The 23,339-nt window shown below is 37.5% G+C and overlaps 1 protein-coding gene across 1 annotated transcript in view; it reads left to right on the top strand.

The window, feature by feature from the left end:
• LOC134659387 (probable 2-oxoglutarate dehydrogenase E1 component DHKTD1 homolog, mitochondrial) overlaps positions 1–23,339 on the top strand; it is a 35,666-nt gene that overhangs the window by 7,494 nt on the left and 4,833 nt on the right. The window contains exons 3-14 of the mRNA XM_063515044.1: positions 3,129–3,294; positions 6,460–6,676; positions 7,058–7,219; positions 8,992–9,065; positions 9,453–9,566; positions 11,134–11,247; positions 15,832–15,939; positions 16,829–16,986; positions 17,128–17,263; positions 17,927–18,058; positions 18,661–18,763; positions 21,089–21,246. Coding sequence (XP_063371114.1) covers positions 3,129–3,294; positions 6,460–6,676; positions 7,058–7,219; positions 8,992–9,065; positions 9,453–9,566; positions 11,134–11,247; positions 15,832–15,939; positions 16,829–16,986; positions 17,128–17,263; positions 17,927–18,058; positions 18,661–18,763; positions 21,089–21,246 — 1,642 coding nt within the window. The remainder of the gene's footprint in view (positions 1–3,128; positions 3,295–6,459; positions 6,677–7,057; positions 7,220–8,991; positions 9,066–9,452; positions 9,567–11,133; positions 11,248–15,831; positions 15,940–16,828; positions 16,987–17,127; positions 17,264–17,926; positions 18,059–18,660; positions 18,764–21,088; positions 21,247–23,339) is intronic.

Raw genomic sequence — 23,339 nt, 5'->3', positions numbered from 1 at the left:
GACATTATTAATATTATTTAAAATAAACCCCTTATAAACCGCAAACTAATTGAATGAATGACATAAACTGACAACTGACTTTTAGTGATAGATAGACAATTGGTGATACAACAACAAAATATCAGTCAACAATTTTTGGCTAGCCAGACTCTATAACCGCGTATTATGGTTCGATTTTAAATTTTTAGTGTTCTGTACAAAATTTTGTTCACGGAACACTTATGTTATTGTGGGGTTATTTCCCATTTGAAAATTAAATCCCACCAAAAACATTTTCATGTAAAATGTTGCCAAGACGAAACCATAAGGCTCGCACTGACAAAAAGTTATCAGATCTCTTGTAGAGCCAAGCTTCTAACTCTACAAGCCCTAACTTCACAAACTCTACACCTTAGTCAAAATATGTGGCTTGGCCGTTTCGCTACTGTCACATGGACGTAAGGTGAAAAATGTATTCATTATTCATTATTTTGTATAATACAATAGTTCTTGGAGTAACCAAACGGCCAAGCCACATATATTTTGACTAAGATGTAGAGTTTGTGAAGTTAGGGCTTGTAGAGTTAGAAGCTTGGCTCTACAAGAGATCTGATAACTTTTTGTCAGTGCGAGCCTTATGGTTTCGTCTTGGCAACATTTTACATGAAAATGTTTTTGGTGGGATTTCACTTCTTTTTGTAACTTGCTTCCATCCCCTAATTTAAAGGGTTGCGCATGTGATTAAAATACCTACTATTAAATAACCTGAAATACGTACCTGGTGGCATCTTTTATACAATCTGCTTTTTACTGATTCCCCACCCCTCCCTCCCTGATTCCCTCTTTTTCCCCTAACGCCCTTTTCCACCCCCTTTTCAGCCTTACGGGACGATTTTGGGGTTGAAAACTATTCTATGCCATTTTCCATTACAAAAACTATCTACATACCAAATTTCAACTAAATCGGTTCAGCGGTTATTGATTTCCCATACAAAAGTCCACCCCCCTTTTCCCCCCCTTAGGGGCAAAAAATTTCAAGTTTTTGAATTTTTTTATTGTTTGTGTACTAATACTATCTTACATACCAAATTTCAGCGTTCTAGGACTTCAGGAAGTAGAGGTTTTGATGATCAACAGTGAGTGAGTGAGTCAGTGACGAAATCGGGGTTTTTTAGATATGAATAAAATCTAAAGTATAAGAGCTATGCAATTGAAATGTTTTATGTTTAATAAGTCCACTATTGACATCATATCCCGAGAATTTTGTTTATCTGGTATAATCCAAACCCAAGTTATGAGGGTTAAAAAAAACGACGAAGCGCTTCGAGAAAAGGTAGGTAGTGCGCTTCGCTTTGCTCGTCTTGGCGGGGGCACTACCGTGCCCCCAGATCCTATTTAGTGGATTGGAAGCGACTCAGAGCGGCATTTTGTTCTTTGTAAATATGAATTAGAGTAGGAGCGAAATGTACGAGCGAGTGATATCAAAATGAGATCAAATTGACATCATTAGTTACGTTGGCGTCAGCCTCCAGTTTTTCCTAATTGCTGTAAACTTATAACGGTGAAGAGAAAAATTATGGAAGCAGTAAATTGTGTAGATATTAGGCCACATAAATTTGCTGGAATTAGCATTCAGGCGGTGTTCAACGTTACTTTCACAATAAATTCAGCAATAAATATCGCTGGCGTACTTAGTTATTTATAAAGGCAGTGATTTTTGTAAGAAAAATAAAGTTTGTTCAGTGGGTACAGTCACAAGGAAAAGTAGTTACGCGGATGAGGTATTCAAAGTGATCTGAACATATCTTTATTAAGAGAATACGAGTGAGTGCAGTATTCTTACCACGAGTTTGACACTGACATATGGGTCATATGTACCTACACATTTAATAGTATGGTTAACTTTTTTACCTCTTTTCTGAGTTTTGTTCTCGCAGATCTTTCACTCACTTTTGGCCGCTATGGCGACCGAGGAAGAAGCAATTATTATGAGGCTACATATCTTGCTATTTTTCAAGCTAGCTGCTCGTAGCAACAACAATTTATACAATCATACGTCTCGCCACGGACCCTGGAGCGTTTAAGTGTTTAAGCCAAACTACCGGCACACCTTAATACGACTTAGGCAGCTATACAGCTATATAATCCTGAAATCGCTCCCTTCGGAGTTATAATTACAGGACCTGTCTACATGCTGTGCCTAGTCAAACTGTTATTGCTCCCAGGTCATGCTTATATCTTTTAGTAAAATGATATTCCTCTTACCTACATTATGGAAATAAATTATAGTAAGTATTTACAATTACATTAATTGCGTAATTGCTACTAGTTTCACAACACAATATCACTTTTGCGCTAATATTATTTTTAATATTTATAAAATAGGTTTTGCCTTGATGACACTATAATACTTAAGTATAATAACACTTCCATGTATGCAAGACGAAACAAATCAACTGCAACTCTGTTCCAATAAAAAAATATTTGAGCTTAGGTAAACCAGGGTGACTTTGAAATGTAGGGGCGACTTTCAAATTTCAGTTTTTCAGTCGTAACATATTTTTATTCGGAATAATAATCTAACTTGTTACACGAACAGTTCGTGAAAATAATGAATAATGCTAATCTAGTGGCCGTTTTAAAACTATCAAAGTATCCCCAAAATTTCCTACAGTCACCCCGTTTTACGGTAACTTACTTAGTACCTTCTACCTACGACTAGTAATATAGAGGCCTTGTATTATAAAATCGTTACATAAAAATCATAAAATACTATATGAATGTTAGCAATATTGAGATCGGGCATTGTGCTAGCAGATGACCTAAGTCAATATTTGTTAACCTTTGATTCGCGACCCCAAGCAGTCGCAAAGTGTAAGAGGGTCACGCATTTATTCATGTGGATCTTAAGGGATTCGGGTCCTAAAAAAAATAAAACACTGAACTGTACTCGGTTCATGACACTGAATTAGGATCCTATCTCTTCTGTAAACATACTTACCCAAAGTTAAGGCTTATTTTATCATTGAACACGTATCCGTCGAGATACTGTCGCGCCAATCATGTGCTAGGGGTGCTGCGCACATGCTGTTCTCAGTGACAACTTTTGTTCTCAGTGACAATTTTTGTTATGACCATAATCGTTTCAGGAACGTGAAAGTGCTGGAGCCCTCCCGATACGGGCTGTCGGTGCAGGACGCAGTAGACGCGGGCGTGGTGTACGGCGCCGGCGGCCAGCGCGCCGTGCCCGACCTCGTCGACCAGCTCGAGCGGATATACTGCGGACACATCTCTTATGAATTTACACATTTAGAGGTACCTATTGACAACATTTCTTTAATTTTTCTATTCTCTTTAGCGGGCAAGGCTCAAAAAAATCCTCAATTCAAGCCTCATCGCCAATCTATAGCACAAAAAATTTTGTACAAGAAAAAAATACAAAAAGACGATCTTATAGGGTGGTCTTTTTTGAGACCCTTGCCCTATAAAGGGTTAATTATTTTTAAACTACGTAACTTTTGTTATAATTTTTTATTTATTTTGGTATTTATGGAAATTAAATGAATAAGGAATTCAAGAAGGTGTACGTGTATGAATTGTAACAGGTGATAATCCATAATTTCAGGGTGCGTAGCCAACATGCCAATCGTTTACGCTCCGTAGCGAACAAAACGTAACTGTTGTGCATTAATAATAGGTATATAACAAGAGTATATAGAAAGACTCAACGCGATTGCCACCTTGTCTAGCTAGGAACCTGCAGGGTCTTGTACTACATATTTGTTTCAATTGATTGTTGCATGACATAACACCATTTTCGCCTTCTTCCGATCAACATTTTTAAAGTAGGTATATGTTATTCTTTTCCGAAAATGATACATGAACCCAAAGAGTAAAGTAAGTATAATAGGTACAAACCCTTTAGGTAACTGGATTAAAATAAACATTGAAATCCAATCTGAATGCACCCATTCAATTCTCTCCGAGCCGGGCCGCGCGTCAAATTCGAAAAAATCCGCGTGGATATGAAATTCAATCAACGACAACGTTTGTTAACAGCGTATCGCGTCCAACAGTTCAGCCAGCTGTGCCAGCAGGAAACATGCGGAAAAATATAATGGCTCCTCTACTCGATGGGCCAACGCCGGCCACTCCAAAGGACGCATTTATGCGTTAGAAAGAGCAAATGATATTGCTATCTCATTCTACCGCATGGATGCGTCCCTTGGAGTGGCCGGCGTTGGCCCATCGTGTAGAGGAGCCATAAAATCTGGCTAAACTGTAGGGAATCAACTTTTTAACGTTTTGAACATTGACGCACAGTCACCGTCAAATAAATAATGACGGCCAAAGTGGCCAAATATATTGTTGTGTACCGATACATTTGGCCACTGTGTCCGTCGCTATCTATTTGATGCTGACTGTACTAAAGTCTCTGAGATTGTCAAAATTGACTGATCAAGTGACCAACCTATAGCAAAAATCTTAGCTAAAGGTCCTCTTGCATGTAGCTACCTACCTATAGCTGTATACTTATACACAAACGCATTGAATAAATTACTTTTACACTGATAAGAGTGACAGGAGTAAATATTCAAATTTCTTAGAAAAATAAGTAATACTTCAATTCAAATACTTAGTAGTAAATGCAAAAAGTAAAAAATACTAATTTCCACGTCTAAAAGACGTCAATCCGAACATTTCACCATGAATTAAAAATACGCTTTGACAACGTTATTTACCTTATATGCTTGCCTGCTAACAGAAAATAGTTTTTCACCACACCAGCTCGGAAAGGCTTACTTTGCACTTCAAAAACTGATAGCAAAGTTGCATTTTATTCACATGTGAGGCAAAGTAATCAAATGCAAATTTTGAGTTGTTTTCTTATGTTTGCTGGTAGAATTGAATTTAAATGATGATTTTGGATGATAAATATTTAATAACATTAATTTGGATTTGATTTGGTTTGATTTTGTTTGATATTGTTTGATATTATACATTTAATATTTGCTACGGGTTGGTGTGGTGAAAAATTTTGTGTTTCACTCGGGGGCAAATTTTGTTTAACCCTCGTGCTTTGAAACCCTCGCAACGCTCAAGATTCCATTTTTCGAACCACTCGCTACGCTCGTGGTTCAATTTTGGAATCTTTCCCTTGCTTGGGTATCAATATTAGCGGTTAACATCAACTTTGCCCCCTTGTAAAACAAATAACTATTTCTTTCTTTTATAAAACATGCACTTCGCAATTTTACTTAAGAAACCAGTAAAATACAAGAAATACTCACCAATCACAAGGCATGTTAGTGGCAGGTGAAGTGAACTTTATGCAATAATTCATGTTTCAATTCGCAACATATTTTGGCTTTGCAAAAACGTGTTTACCCTTTTTATTTCTGTCGTTCTTTAGTGCTTTCCTTTTAATAGTCACACTGAAAAAGCTTAAAAGCTTTTTTTCGCTCCGTTTCGTGTTAGGCAACTTTAACCCTTAAATGCATGACTTTTTCTTTTAGCCCGAAATTAATATATGTATCACATAATTGTTTGCCGATTCTAGGAAAAATAGTAAAAAAAATATAACTTCGATTTTCACTGCGAAATCAGTGTTAGAAGTTGAATTGGCTTAATCATATTTATGTAAATATGTAATTTTCAGTAATAGATATATGAATTTTTTTACTACCATTAGAAAGGTACACTATTTGTGATATACCTATGATAAAGTTTTTAAATATAAAATAATTACAAACCCCGAAAAATCTGCCCAAAATCACATACTAAAAATCATCAACTTCCATTTGAAATAATATACAATTACTACCTATTGAAATAATATACAAGAACAAATAGAATTTGTTTAATAATGCATAACATTTGATGTTTATGTTGTGTGTATAAATGCATCACTATGCATTTAAGGGTTAAGGTGAACTTGAAGTAATTATTAAACATGATAAAGAATAAATTTAATACTGTAATGCAAATAATGGTTTTTAAGTAACAAGTTAATTACCTACATACCTACTTAAATAATGATTACCTAGTTTATTTGGTTTACAAGGAGCCAAAGTTGTTTAACCCCTCGTGTCTGATATAGCAAAACATTCTAAAATTTAACCACGAGAGTAGCGAGTTGTTCAAAAAGTGTTTTTAGAGTTTCAAGGCACGAGCGTTAAACAAACTTTGCTACCGAGTGAAACGTAACATTTTTCACCACACCAACGCGAAAAAAAGAGAGAAAGATAGATAGTACTAGCTGTTAAATATTGTAAATCAAATTCAAATAAACGCTATTAAATTATGTATCATTCAAAATCATTACTTCAAAAGCCATTCTGCCAGCGAACATGAGAAAACAATTCAAAATTTTCGTCTTTGCCACTCTTGTTATGTAGTTAAATTTTAACTTTCTCATTCTTTTCTGAAGAAATAAGAGAGTCTATGGTTTGGTGAAAATACCTTTTTTGCTATTTACAGACAGAAGCCGAGCGAGAATGGTTCGCGCAACGAGTGGAGAGCGGAGTAGACCACATAAACAAAACACGTCGTCTAGAAATAGCCAAAGAGCTGCTGCAGTCACAGGCGTGGGATAAGTTCTTAGCGGTGAAGTTCCCCTCCGTCAAGCGGTATTGCGGGGAAGGCGCTGAATCGCTCCTAACGTTCTTCTCAACGCTGTTTGAACTGACTACCTCAGGTGAACAGGGGCCCTACCGCGAACCACGCTCGACGTGTTGCCTCTCTGTCGCACTTGTAAATTAGTACGTAAATGTGACAGGGAGGTAACACGTCGAACGTGGTTCGCGTGGTTATACATAGTCAAAGAGCTGCTGCGAGCTGAGTTTCTAGAAGTGCATGACTTCTTTGCAGCATGGTTTATTATTATTATTATTTATTTACACAGATAGCTCTTATCATGTGCAAGGTTCTAGTCAGGCATCTATTTCCCTCCATGCAACATATAATAAAGTTTACTCAGTGTTCATTCAAAAAAAGTTTTTTTCAAGTGTAGCCTTATTCCAAGCGATGGTTTTCGTAAGTGTCACAATTCCTAGGCTTTTACATCTGTTTTTTTTAGAGGGAGTCCAGCATGTGACAGTGAACATGGCGCATCGCGGAAAGCTGAATACCCTGACGGGGCTGCTGGGCTGCCCGCCAGTTAGGATATTCCACAAGTTCAGTGGGCAACCAGAGTTCCCTGAGGAGGCTGGCGCCGCCTGCGATACGGTCATGCATTTCAGTAAGGGTTTACACTAATTATTGTTAATTTAAATACGGTAAGTTAGAAAGAGCTTTATATCCATTCAATAAAACAGAAAATCTACCTTCACTTCAGACACCTGCCAAAAGCTTTTCATCGTATCCGTACCTACATATAAAACGGCAGCAAAAAATGTTCGACCGCATCCAATCGCCGAATCCAAAACTATCGGGTTGCTCTCGTGGGATTCAACGTGTTATGTTTAAGCATACTACTTATTATAGTTAGGGAGGCGAGGTAGCTAAATGGCGTAATTGAACGGCGCCGTCGAGACCTATCAAAATCGAAAGATAAAATAATTTCGAAAAGAAAAGCTCGTATGGCAAAAACCATTTTAGCGATGGGTTTGGCGTGAACGGTTTTTCAAAAATGTTAAAAAAAACAGTTACTTGGGCATTCTCGAGCGCGTCAGATATTCATACTACGTATGCCCCGAGTGCCTCTGATAACAACGGTATACTAATCTGCCGGTTTGCGTGGTGGGGGTAGGCATATAAAGTAGTCAAAAATGCAAAAAAAAAAAATTTACTCGAGCGCGTCAGATTTTCGGAAGGGGTGTTAAGTAGGCCCCAAGGAAGCTTCTTTTAAAAAAACTGACGATTTCGGCGTGACGATAAGTTACGATGAATTTTTGAAAATGCAAAAAAAAAAGTTTTTTTGAAATACTCGAGCGCGTCAGATTTTCATAGGGGAGGTTTATCTCGGTATCCTGAAAGCATATTTTTTTAATCTGACAAAAATGTTGGTGGGTTCTCTTAATCTGACCGAAAAAGGTTTTTTGGTTCAAAAAATTCCGTGGCCGCGCTTTTTATTTGGACATAAATGTAAAGAGACCTTTTTTGTGTAAAATAAAATTACCTTTTTTGTTTATTTAAACTTTTTTTTTGTAAAATGTATCGTTCGCGACTTATATGCCGCAACGCGTTCTTAGGAAGACGAAATGGCTCCTCCACACTTCCGGTCATGCGGAAACCGGCAGATTTTGTATTTTTAGTAAGTTTTAGATTATATTCTTCAAAATAAAATAAAAAAAAATCGCGCTTGAGAATTAACGTTTTTTTTTACAAGTTCGCGACCCTATAACTCGGCGGCGTCAAGGACTTATCGTCAAATTAGTTAAATTTAGTCTTTAAACACTAAAATCAACCCCCAATATCTTACCCTGACGCGCTCGAGTATTTCAGACTACCCATTTTTTTTTACTAATCTGATCGTCTATCCTAGGCGCGCGTCACTACATATAGAGCTAAATACTTTACAAGGTTGTTCTATTAGGTCTAAGGTATCTCTCATATCTTAAACTGCCACGCTCGAGTATTGCCGAAAATTCCCCTATTCGCCTCCCTAACTATTACCTTGGTACTTGAGTCGTACCATTGATATATGAAGTACGTAAGCAGTAGAATAAATGAATTAATGTCTACGGATTTGAATGTTAATATGTAGGTAGTTTATGTGTATTGTGACAATTTAGAAAATATAAGTAGCAATACAAAATATCTTTTGGGCTTTAAAAGCTTTTGTAAAGTAGGGTTTTAATGTAGGTAAGTGACATATAAATCTTGTTTATCGGTAAAATAAAGATAATTACGATTACGACTCAAGAAGTTGACCGCTAATATTAGCATTCAATTTACTCTGTCGCTCAGGGTGGTTCTAGTTCTACTTCGCTACAAGTAGTAAGAAACCGAACAATCTTTTATTCCTACATTTGAGCCATTGGATGATCTTTTGTATTCTTATTTTTGCAGGTTCCTCATCAGATATAGTCCGGAATGGTAAATCAGTTCGATTTTCCCTGGTCAACTGCCCGTCTCATTTGGAGGTACATATTTTCGTTTTGGTTAGGTACTTAATGTACTTAAACAAAATATAAAATTTGATAAAAGTTTTAACTGGTGACTTGATGTATTTGTATTAAGCGATGATTTCAACGAAACGACGACGAAGTTCGATGTTACATGTTTATATGATCAGCTTCCGATTCCATTCTTCTTTCACAGAAAATATAATAAAATAGTTTTATATAGCGCCAGAATAAAACGTCGATGGCTCACATGTGACCAAAGAATGCTTGCGACTTTAGGGGTGCCACATAGGTACTTATCAATTTATGGTGACATGCTAATACAAATAATACATGGATAGTTAGATGATGGTAATATGTAGGTACCATAAAATAGTATTTACTTACCTATGTATTGATTTACAGGCCGCCAACCCAGTGTCTATGGGCAAGGCGCGATCCAAACAACTGCAGCTGAAAGAAGGGGATTACTCGACCGACGGTTCCTCCAAGATGGGAGATAAAGTATTAAATTTGCAAGTAAGATTCCTTAACACAAATATATGATGATGGCCCTTTGGCCTTCTTCGGACGGCATACAAACGTGTCCTGAATATTGACGATGGATTATAAATTCGAGCAATAACGATTCGAGAGAACATTCAAAGAATTGTGAAGAAATATTTTGAATTTTACGGCGTTGTTGTACATCTGGTACTGTGCAGTAGGTAACATAACTGTTGCGTCTAGTGCCTAGTTCGTAGTATTTAGATGAATCCAGGAGATCTAGACTGCTGAATAAAACGATAGCGGACTGTAAACACTATTTTTAATTACTGGTAGTTACAAAGATATTCTTATTATTTATAATTAATTTGGACGCGACGCGATATGTGTGCGTTCCGCGAGCCGTTATTTCGATTCTGCCCGTCCCCCCGCGGACCGGTCCCCGGGCCTGTCGCCGGCTAACCGGTCCGGTGACGTGACGTCATCGCTGTTGCTGTGGAGTCTGTTTGATGCGGCGGCGGTATTGTTACCAACATATACTCCCGGCATTGAAGAGCTTGGGTCTTCAAGATCTTGGATGGGTAGAGGACAAATTGTGTTGAAGGCCCGACGAATGACTCCCTTTTTCGTCTTTATGTCGGCTACTCTTGCGATGCCATCTCTGCCAGGCAGTACTTGGACGATGCGGCCGAGCAGCCACATAAGCGGCGGTAGATTCTTGTCCTTGATTACTACCATGGTTCCGACGTCGAGTTTGCTGTGGAGTCAGTTTGATGCGGCGGCGGTATTGTTACCAAATTATACATATACAAATTGTTACATAGGTAACCTACATAAAACGTAACCAACAACCTTTTGGACTTATTTGCTCTGTTTTCGATTTCGGTACTTATTGTCATAATTGAGTCTTTTGATAAGTTGATAAGTTGATAACCTTGGACCAACCAACCTATCCCAATTTCCTGCCCCGGACCCGATGGCTACCCCAATATTGAGTTAGGATGGATATATTATACATTTTTTATTTATATTTATTCGTGAAACCCATTATCGTATGTAACTTATATTAAATGTAATTATTAATACTGTGGCATATTTTAGAGTGGGTAGGGTCCCTACCCTTTTAACGGAATTAGTTTATTTTGAATTTTAGCTAAACTATAGTTCGTCCAGTTTGTTGTCTTATGTAACAACTAGGCAGGCACAACTAACCATACCTAAAATTTCCTAATAGTTCTCTATATTTTAACTTAAGCTTCATTGGGTTTACGGTTAGGTTAAAAGCTATTAAAACTAGTAGAAAACACACAACAAAGAGTTACTGATTGTAGAAGAGGTGGTTAGTCTAAGAAGAATTCGTGCCTCGAGTTTGACAACTGAAGTAGGTATCGCTACCTGCCGTACATTATGCGGTTACTCTGATTGCTATATGTGACATTTGATATTTCAGTTACAACAAAACGAATGGAGCCGTGCAGCGCCATCTATTTAATATTAACGGATACCTATCCCGGTTAACCTTAATTCTTTCTAGACGTGTATGTAGCTGTCACTTTGTTTTATTCTTGTGTTTATACTATATACTGTATTATGCTCGCAGATCCACGGTGACGCAGCCTTCACCGGTCAGGGCATCAACCAAGAGGGTCTCATGCTCTCCCGCGCGCCGCACTTCGATATCGGCGGATCCATACACGTCATCGTCAACAACCAAGTAAGATTATATCCCTACTAGTCCCTACCATAAAGGTGTTCCTACAAACATTAAAAAGCCTGACCTGACCAGCTATCATGGTCGCATTTTTATCACATGTCATGCCATGCGTCATTTTCGCACTTACATATTTGTTAAAACGTGACAGCCATGGTGACAAATGATAAAGAGCCAGCCATCTTAGCCCTGCAGGAATATATGATCACGCGCCATGTTTCGGAATTTCACTGGAGCAATTTTTTTCATACTATACTGAACTGTCACCCTATACATGTGAATAACAGCGCTCTTTTGACATTGATCATGAAAAAACAACTCTACCTGCCTATCTGTACTTACTGTTATCTCTTCACGCTTAAACCGCTGAACCGATTTAGATGAAATTGGGTATGGTGATAGTTTGTTTGAGTCAGGACATGGGATAGTTTTTGTCACGGACAGGAGCTAGAGATATATGTATGTATACGGATCAGCAATACTCATACTGGCAGGGCGAGTAAGGTTTTTTGCTATCGTTAATGCCATAATATTGATATAGTCTGTGCGGAAAGAAAAGAGTCGAGGAATGTAAGGAAGCCCATACATTCTACGAATCTTCTCTTTTCACACATACTCTAAGTAACCAGGGTGATGCCTATATTCCCTATACCTCTAGGTTAAGTTGTTCTGTCGTGCTTCAATAGACTCTAGTTCGCAATTTTTGACTATAGCCTTTTATCCAAAGTATCTTATATCATTATTGTCGATACAAGACTTTCATTATGTTTGCACACATTAAAAATGTTTTAAAGCTTAATTTTTACCCGACAATGGTGTTGGTGAAGTAAAAAAACGATGTTGATCTATCATCAAGGACGAAGTCCGAACATATGTACCTAACCTGAGTTATTTCAACGTAAAGTTTCATCAGTATAAATAAGAATGCGAAGTTCTTGAACAAAATCAAAGTTCTATTCTGAAAATATAGAAAATGTTTACTCGACGTGTTCACAAAAGTTTTATTATTTACTCTCATGGAAAGCAAACTTCAATACAATTTTCATAAAGTGCCTACTTATATAAGGATCCACACGCGAAGCTAAAGCAGCAACTTATCTTACCGGTTTCTAAATACGAGCGTAACGAGTGAGACTATGGGCCCGATTCGGATTTTGTAATAGACATCTATTAGATATCTTTTAGAGATCGCCAAGATACGATAACGATATGTTTAAGATCTAACCTGTCAAATTTGACATTTCGGCGATTCTGGAGATACTCTTGAACGATTTCCACAAGATATTACTTAGAGAATAGATCTAATTCACATCTAATAGATATCTAACACGATCTATCGTAAAAGTGACATTGGTTGCCCGAATTGCACTACAAAAGGGAACTAGTTGAAATCTAAACTATAACGTATCTAAAATGGATCTAGTACGTGTCGTCTCTTGTGAATATCTTGAAGTTCGAATACGGCAGTAAGTAACTAACACGTTTTTTTCACATGATATTCGTAAATGTCTCCGTCGCAAGAGCGGTTACAAGAAGAACTTACTCCATATTATATGTACATACATATCTACATATTCAAGTATCTACTTGCTTAACTTTCTGCATTCTCGTATTAAAGGTGACATTCACATGGCATGTATACATTTATGATTTCCACCGAACACATCAAAATTATTTAGAAATTGTAATTTAATTTATATAGGTACCTACCAAAAACCCTCATTAGTTACACAAAGGTTACATTCGTGGTCTCAATATTTTATTATGGAGTTAAATTACTGCTTAGTAGAAACAATGTACACTGTACATTCTTTGTCCAGGACTCGCGTTGCGCGACTTAAACTTATTGTTATACCTACAAGTATAACAACAAGTTTACACAATATTTTGCAGGATAGCATCATCTTGGTTTACAAAATGGAATAAAGAAGCAAAACTCTCAGCGCTGAAACAAATTATTCATGCGAGGCTTTGTGGGAAACTACGGTTAGCTGATGCATACGTTTTCTAATCCCGTGTTGTTAAAGTACCTAATGAAGTTTCACTTGCATAAGCTGCTTCATGAATATATTTACTGGTTGGAATAAATAAATGAATCTGTACGGTCTAACAACACATCTTACTGATATGCTAAAATTGACATTAAGATACCACATGAAAATTGACATTAAGATACCACATTGAAAGATTGTCGATCCCCATTTATTAGGAATCAGAGGGGCTACCGCGAAAACCGAGATTCGCAAATTGCGGGGATTTTTCTCTTTTACTCTCATTAAGACGTAATTAGAGTGACAGAGACAAATGCCCGCAATTGACGAACTTCGATTTTCGCGGTTATAGCCCAGAAAACCTAACGCGAGCTGAGCATCTCTACCTTCTGTAAATAGTACCTTATTTCAAGTGGGGTTACTTTGAATGGCAGGGAAACATTGCAACGCAAGAATAATTTTATGAGGTGGTTGGCAATCGTATCAATAATACATGATAAAAGGGTACGAAAAACAATACCTTATAGTTTTAAACTCGATGGTCAATGTTTCCCCGCGTTTTAAAGTAACAAATCAAAGCAGAGTTTTCAAAATATTTTTACGCTGACAAGTAAATACCTACTCAAGCAGTTTTATATTGTGTCATAACTTACTTATTACGATATTCTTTATTGTCTAATAGAACCAGGGAGAGATTCCAACATTAAGTTAATATTAAAATTCCGATGGGAAGCTTTGTGCCGGAAAAGCAGGCTGCACGTGTATTATCCTAGACTCGTGATCCCCGTTATTCCGTCCGACATGCAAAATTCAATTTCCACGGAAGACTGTACCGGAAATGCATTGTGCATTGGGGAGGTATTTCAATTATTTAAATCTCGGATGATTCGCTGTAGGTGCAGATGTGGCTAGAAATAATTATCACTGAAACAAATAGTCTCGCATGGTTTAACTTACATATTATACTTTTCAAAACGTTTTTGTTTATCAGTTTATCACGTAAGTGACGAAGTAACAAAAAACTGGGCTCATATGATAGTAAGTTTCTACAGTTACCTATAACACTTGCGCCTGCTCTTGAAGTCTAATGCGCGTTTCCGACCCTTTAATGACTTGTAGATTCCTTTTTCGAAAACCCCCATAAGTACTTTAAGCCCTTAAATAAGAAAAAAAATATGGAACTACAGCCTCTACTCTAAACGGTGCAAAACTCTTATAAAACCCCAGTAAACCATGGTAAGTAATAAGCGTTCGGCCTTCATAAGTAATGTGCGGACAGAGATAGACTACCTTGGGATATTTGCAACTCCAAAGTGACATTTACGTGCGTGCTTCAAATTGAAACCCTTTATATTTCTTTATGAATATGTAATGAGCTGACAGCCAAAATGAAATATTCAATTCCCTATCGTACCCGTAAAAACGGTGGCCCTATTTATTTTCTTTTGTATTGTGAAACTTTTTTGTAAGTAGGTAGTCCCACACTACAGTTATGAATCAAATCAATACTATGTTTACTTTATTGTCTTATTGTCGTTACGATGTAATGCCACGAGGCCCACGAGTTACGGTGCAAGGCTCGTTGGTTTAGGACGACGGTTCTAGAACCATAATAATCATGATGTTTCTGAGCGAACATTAGGTATGTCATAGACACATGAACTCTTCACTAAACTCGTCGCATGACCTAGCTCAGATCGTATCCTGAGGCGACAAGGAGGCCGATTCGAATTTACAAAATGATGGCAATTTCATCTTGTGTTGACATTATTCACCCATGCAGCTCGCTTATTTACTTACTGTATACTGTACTTATAAATTAGTGCAAGCGAGATGTTCTGCGTAATAATATATCCATAACATATCCAGTGGTTCTGCTAGCTGTAGATCTCGCGAACCCCCAAAGCTCCGCCATTTTGACAATTTCCAAGAACTGAATAAGTAGGTACACAAAAAACCATATATTTATATAAACACCTACTCACAAAATTTTATCGGTAGGTAAATACAACTTGCACCCTACGCTTGCACCGGGCAGCCGGACAGCCGGACAGCCGGACATAACAAAGCATTTTTGCCGAAGCTAAAATGGAGACACTTCGCGCTCGCTCCCTAAACGGATTTTTTTTTTTAAAGTTCGAATGTCGCTCGGGGGCTTTGTAATTTTTAAGCGCCAAATATGGCTGAAAATTGAATGTTTTGCTTCAGATATATTCAAATCAATAATATGATCGTGATTTATGTTATAGACACCCATTTGATTATGGCCATAAAAATAGAGACAGGGATTTAGTTACATCCTATTTGTACTTACGAATTAAAATGGTGATTGATTTGATTATGCTCATTTTGTATGGGTACTTTTGTCTTTCATTGTCCAAAATCAACTTATTTTAATAATTATATATCTATAGGTACTGATTATTACAAGAACCTTAGGGTCAACCAGAAATCATGTGGCAATTCTACATGTATATGTGAAACCGGGAAGTCAAAAAGTAGGCAATAATATGATTGTTGTTAGAATTGAAACTAAGTCTAGTTTAAATGTTATATTCAGTGTTATATTATATTACTTACTCGGTATAATTTACAGGTGGGATTCACATTGCCTGCTCACCGAGGACGGTCCTGCCGTTACGTCACAGACTTGGCGAAGACAATAGCGGCTCCCGTCATACACGTCAACGCCGACCATCCAGAGGTCGGTTTTCAGAAAAAAAATAACTTAGACAGTTTCCGAAAAATTTTATTCCATGAAAGTGGCTATGTCTAATCGCCATCATATATATCGGATCGGCCAAGGTGCTAAAACATATTATCGAACATGCATTTTAACGTTTTGATAATAAATGTTCCGATATATCTGAAGATGACTGTATCTATACAGGCCGCGTAGCCAACGTGCCAATCACGCTCCGTAGCGATCGAAACGCAACTGTCACTGTCACGCTAATATGGAAGAGTGATAGAGAGACACAAAGCGATTCGATGGCGAAGCGATAGCGATTGTCACCTTGGCTAGGCCGGCAGTAACGTGATCACCGTATCGATCGAACTTTTTCTAAGCCGGCTTAGATTGGGAACAAATCTAAGCGAAAAAGGGGAAAGCAAAGCGCGGAGGAAAACCAGACGGAAAATCTGGCGCCGTCTTAACAATTTAATCCAATAAGCGTGTTGATGAAAACTTGCATCGGGTGAACAAATGTTCCGTTTAATATTTTTACTCTTGGTTACAAACATTTGACATATACTCTCACCATGAAATGTTGTTGATGGTACTTAAACACAGGGAATATCGATGAAAATATACTATTATTTCCGTTAAAGAAGTTTCAAACATCAAAACAAATGTGTTATTTTTAAGAGCCGTTTGATTAATTTGTTTGACGTTTCTTAGATAACTCCTTGGTTAATTTCAAATTTGATTCTTACTAAGTATACAGAAAATTGATCTATTTTTATCGTCCCAAAAATGCATGCATGAAATTCATGGCTCGTGGCATAAGGTGGCAAGATTTTTGTTTGACTTCCAACATTCAATCTGTTTTATTTAACTTTCACCTTTGTTTAATCTTACTCTTATTATGCAGTTAGTCCAGAAAGCAACAAACATAGCGTTCGAATATCAGCGGCGGTTCCGCAAGGACGTATTTTTGGACTACAACTGCTTCCGGCGCTGGGGTCACAACGAGGTCGATGACCCCACCTTCACCAACCCTTTGCTCTACAAGGTCATACATAACCGCAAGTAAGCAGCACAATGCAGCTGGGCTTTCCATGCAGTTATCCCTTATAATCTCCCATACTACGCAATAATTTAACTGTAACAATTTTTGATTTCTGACGAGATTTACTACTAAACCGAATGATATTCACTGTTTACTTTCAGAACAATTCCTGATCTGTATGCAGAAAAACTAGTGTCGGAAGGTGTTATGAAAGAAGACGAAACCCAAAACATTTCAGCTGAATACACGAAATATTTACAATCACAATTAGAAGCTGCAAATTCTTATAAACCTGAGGTAAGAACACGAAGATGTTAAATATTAAACAAAATATTTACATAAAACCGCGTCTTACGGCACTAAATATTGTGGCAGGTATTGAGACTAAGGGCTTATTGGGCTCATTTAGACGGCGCGCAAACTTGTATACGATTTTAATTACATTGCGGACCATTGAGGTGACATCAATTCAGTCGACCGTTCAAATGACGCAATGTAATGATAATGACACTCGCACGCGAGTTCTCGTACCGTCTAATTGAGCCCTTAGCGGGTTTTGATTGGTCGGTTGAATTGGATGTAACCAACAGTCCGCAATGTATATAACTAAAATCGCATACGAGTTTGCGCGCCGTCTTAATCAGCCCTTTTATACTATACTATACTTTTTATACAAGAGTATATATCATTCACACAAATTAATAGCGTATTCTACTTGTTGTATTTTGGTATCTCTATCTGTTCATGTATAATTAAGCATTTTATCCCGTTAGTCGGATAACTTGTGTCTTTACCTAAGTACCATTTTACAATATCAAAGAGATATTGTGAAGGTCGTTACCTGTAGGCTAAAATTATATTGCCGAATGCAGGACAATATAATTTTAGCTTACAGAGGTACCTTACCGGCGACGACTTACTCATAGTACCTACATTCTCAAACATAGGTATATATTGCAGGCTTCGTACTTCCAAGAGCAGTGGGCCGGCATGGGCGGTGCGCCACGCGCCGTCGAAACTTGGGACACGGGTGCCGACCTGAATTTACTGCAAACCATCGGGCGCGCCTCTGTTCACACTCCTAGCGACTTTGTGAGTACCTATTTGGACTGATGTAGCACCGATTTTTACTGCTAATTCAGAAAGGGCCCTACCCTCGTCTCTCTTTTCACTTAGCGCGTTCCTGTTGGCATGAAAGAAAACCAGCCCACAATACGTTGAATTAGCGTAGGTATTAGTTGACAAAGCGACTGCCGCGGGAAATTAGACCTTTTTAGGTTTCATCATTCAAATTGGGAACTTGATTGTTGAAAGCTTTTACGGCTTCTTTACGATTGATGGCTTTACGGCTGCTGTCTTACACAACACCCAATTAACGGCTTAACGCACAAAGTAAATTGGCAGCTACCAAACCTACATATACCTACTCAACCGTTGGTGTTTGAATTCAACCATGTGACGACATTTTCTCGCAAAGCTTTTTTACCACCCTACTGCTAAACCATCTATATATAGCCCTTGAGCAAAAAACAGATGGTAGATATGACACGGAATGTAGGTATAAGCGATTGATCCTCTTAGTCACCTCAGTCACCTGAAGTGTACTTAAGGTGATATTAAAAATAATTAAACCTATAGCCTATCTCATTTAATTAAAGGCTCTTGTGAAAGTGAAATAATTATTGTTGTTTCAGAACATCCACCCACATTTAGCAAAGATGCACGTGAACAATCGCATATCAAAATTAACAGATGGGAAATCGCTGGATTGGGCAACAGCTGAAGCTTTGGCATTTGGTAATAAAACAGTTTTTTTTTATCGACGATGGTTAGCCTGATAAGTACGAGTAATAAGTAGAGAATGCTCCCGGGAATTCCCGGTACCGAAAGTACCGGGAAATCCCGGGAAATTTCAACTTTTCGGGTACCGGTACTGATACTGAAAATCCCGGTTCTTCGGTACTTTTCGGTACTGAAAAATTAGTAAAGTAAAGCGCATTTAAATCAATTTAAAAGTTGGCTCGTAATCTCCGTAGCACCCGTGTAGTACTCTCGGCAATTTCGACTGCCTAAGGTTAGTCCCGGTTAGTCTTTTGCTACGATTCAGACGTTGGCGACCCGACATCGGAAGCGATAACTATTAACTACCCAAAGTCCCGAGCCTGACGGACTTACAAGTACTTAGTTATAAGTATTGTAGCTGTTGTAGTTTGATCGTATATATACATATATGTGAAGAAATAGACTAGCGGGCCAATCCGAACGTACTTTATGTCTAAAGTGTTATTTTGTTATTATTCGCGCGTACATTACCTATGTGAAAAAGAAAGTCGCAAACTAGAAACAGTTCAGTATAGTTTTAAAACCTTTAGGTGAATCAACTAGTGGATTAGGTACGTAAGCATTTAAAAAAGGTTATTTTAATTGTCCTTAACGTGCAGCCAGACCCACAACCAGGACCCAATACAAGAGATAACTACTCACATACTACTTCGAATCTGAAGGTAAACCCAAAAATAACAAAAATGACATAATTTGTCGCATGCTTGCACTCGTCCGAGTTCCTTTTAAACTTTTTATCATATCTCTCGATTTGAGACAGCTGTTTGAAGAAGCTGGTCAATCCCTGTCAAAATCTGCCAGCACAATCAAGAAAATTTTTCTCCAGTTATATCCAAATGTATGACCCAAAAAGAGAATATATTTGTCAAGAACTACAAATTTATATTTTTTCTTGATTAGTGATAGGTTACAAAATTGTTGTTTGGTCTTAACAGTCGTTAATTTACTTTTCCATTTGTTGATTATTTAAATTATAGTTTATGAGACATGTTTTCTTATAGATTTTGTGCAAAGTAATTATTGAAGAAAGTAAGAAAACTTCACACTTTTTGCTAGTGTTGATCTTCGCCATTTTGTTCTTTTCTATGTTGTGCTTAAACACTTATTTAAACTGAAGTACATAAAATTGATTCTTTATTTTCTGTTTTACTTATGTAAGTAATACTCAGTACCGAAAAGTACCGAAGTACCGGGAAATCCCGGTTCTTTCCCAGTACCGAAAATGTCAGTCCCGGTTCTGGGAAGAGTACCGGTACCGCATTCCCTAGTAATAAGCGAATCCGGACAGCGCGATGCAGGCTTTCAAAGGGAGTAATCCCTGCAATCCCTCGCCGTTTATTCATTGATACAATGCTCTGTTTGCAGCATAGCGGGTCATTGGAAAGTTTGGCAAACTTTTAAACTACCAATTAACACAACACAGTAACAAATACTATTATTATGCTGTGTAATTAATCTGAATAAATAAATAAAATAGTTGGTAGTATACCTTGTTCGCCAAATAAGAGTGAATCAACATTACACAGTGCCCAGCCATGACTAAAATAATAAAGAAAAAGGAAGCTTTTTGGACCGTAGGCAAGGGTATTTATCATATCTCCTGGGGACCGAGATATGGAGTAGCCTGTGTCCCTTTCAAGGCAATTTTGCATAAACTATCTCCTTACTAAAATTACCGCGATTTACATCCGTTGCTGTAAGATGGACACAGTCACAACTTTTGTATTTTCTATATGTATCCTCTTTGGGTCGCTGAGCCGTAATAAGTAGTTAGTTAGTTATTTTTATATGTATAGTCTAGGTACGTTACAATTGCTCTTACTTCTTACTTTCTTAAAAAAAATACAAACGTGTTTCAAATAAATGATAAAAGAATTCGGAGTTTAAAACCGACTTTAATTTACATATGTAGATGTAGGTATAATCAATTAATCAACTGCAGAGATATCTGGCCGCCTTGCATGTAAAGCTACACAGCTTCCCTACATTTGGTATCTGCTGTTGAATGTATAGTTAAATTTTTTAAAGTGTCCGATTATGAAGTACTAAAGAGTTACAGTTTTGAATGATTCACGGTTAGTTTCACTAGACTTATATCGACCGGTATATGAACCGTGATTACCTTTTGTGTTGTAACTGCGTCGAAATATCGGGAGCTCGAAAACAACACAAAAGGTAATCACGGTTCATATATCCCGGTCGATATAAGTCTACTAAAGAGTTGTTCATAACATTCGGAGATAAAAAATTCTACCTATACACATGATGTTATTGTGACAGGTTCGTTGCTGATGGAGGGTGTGAACGTGCGGCTGAGCGGCGAGGACGTCGGCCGCGGCACCTTCTCCCACCGGCACGCCATGCTGGTCGACCAGGCCACCGAACACATCTACATACCGCTCAACCACATACATACCCAGCAGAAAGCATTTCTAGAGGTAATATGTCAATTGTCAAATGGTGTAGTCGTTGGCGGTCTTAATCTTAACAACGACCCCCATGCCTGCCTTGCCTGCCTGCCTGCCTGTAATCTAGTAATACGAGTATATTTAGTGTATACGAGTAACGACCATAACAGGCATGACGAATTTACCTTTGTCACAACAGAAAAATACCTAGTTTAAATTTCTGATTTATTGCGCGAGATCAGGGTATTTTTTTAATGTTACATAGGTCGTAATTCTTGGTAGGACAGTATAGTACCTACCTAATATACAATTAAGACATGAAAGTATCAGTGGCATTTTTAGTATTCTTATTTATTTCCATGCTTGTTCTCCTATACATTTGTTCATTTTCAGTCATTCATCATTCGTTTCATTCACCTCTCTCTAAATTGCGAGACCATCCTACACTACAATACTTTAATGGTCATTCTAAAAAGTAAATACCCACAAACATGATGTCGCGGGAACCTTATCCAGTAATTTGTCAGTGTCCTTTTCAACAAGTGAAAAATGAATTTAAAATCCCTACAGGTTTTTTGTAAGAATAAAAATGTATGCAGCAATGTATACAAGCAGGCCAAATAAATTACAAAACGCTGTTAACAGGATTATACAGTGACGGATATTGGGGTTTTCCAATCTATATTGGCGGAACCCCTTTCAAAAAGTGCGAAATTTGTGTACAGTTTTTTCGATGTTTTTGTTTAGTATCGCTCGTTGAAATTCTTTGTTATAGAGGCCCAACGGAGCCGACGTGTCTTTTTGATAAAGGCTTCTTTTAAATAAATAGATTTAAAAAAAAAGAAAAAAAAAACGCTGTTAACGTGTAGACAATCGTCAAGGTACTACTTAATAGTAGTCGACAAATTTTATGAAATAGTTCTATACCTACATCAAAATCTTCAGTCACAGGTAAAAAAATAACGTAAATAGATCCCTATGACTCTATGACCCTTAAGGTATAATAGTCTGTATGCAAAGGGGGTCAGATGTCTCTGCAGATAGTATCAACAGCGGGCCAGTAAGTAATTGTAGGTAATATGTTACACTTACTGAAATAAATGTTACACGTTCATGAAAGTTTAATACATACATTGTGTTCGGTCCTTTGATATATATTTTTCTGCTTGGTACAGAAACTACAAACATTCAATTATGGGAGATGCATTTTATCGAAACCATTCATACGCTTGCTTGGTGTGCAAATGCAAGTACATAATTGAGAATTCAGGCGAGGACCGTTCCGTTCTAAAGAATTTTAATCTCCGGCAAAGTAAACAGTTCCGTCCGTTATATGTACGTCGGTAACTTTTTCTTTCCTTTTTGCTTTTCTTTGCTCTTTTAAATGGTGTGACCTCTAGTTTAAAAATCCGACGACACATTTACGGGGTCATCACCCTTTCCATACAGTATTGGGGTAGTAATTTCCGATACAAAATCCTGGAAGAAAGAGACAAATTATTCTGAGGAATAATGTTATGCCACAAAGTTAATAAATAGGTATCTAGGGTCGCTAAATACAAAACTGATTTCATAATCATAACACTCCGATTTTCCCGTGTTTGGTGCAAAAGGGCTGAGCTTTGAATGGCTCAAATCCGAGTGAGAATTGAAAAATTATCATGCATGCGTGCGTGCGAAATCGGCTTGTCACTTCGATTTAAGCGACTCTACCTCTACTCGTATTGTCAACTCTGTCGTTAATGCTATGCTATATTTATTTTTAGAAAACTTATTATAATTTTCTAAAAAAAATTAATACCGTTTCGATCCCGACCTCACTCGCCAAATGTATTTTTGAAATTCAATAATACTTGGTATTAAACGATTCTCGATCAGTCCGAGTTGAATGTAGTCATAAACCACTGGGCACTTATATACTATACTTCAAAGGGATGAAAGTGTAATCCCAGAGTCGGGCAAATTGATGTCGCCAACCGCTTTACGTTGGAAAACCTTTTTAACTCGGGCGCTGAAGGGGATCGGTTATGAGATTAACGTCCATGTGCGTGTTACTGAATGCTTACTTCAATAAAATATTTAAAATAGAATGACAACGCTTGCGCTCAGCATAGGAGATTATC

Source organism: Cydia amplana, chromosome 2, assembly GCF_948474715.1.
Source record: "Cydia amplana chromosome 2, ilCydAmpl1.1, whole genome shotgun sequence".
Classification (NCBI taxonomy): Eukaryota; Metazoa; Arthropoda; class Insecta; order Lepidoptera; family Tortricidae; genus Cydia; species Cydia amplana.
Note: the sequence above shows the minus strand (reverse complement) of the source record. Positions and strands in the feature narration are given on the sequence as shown.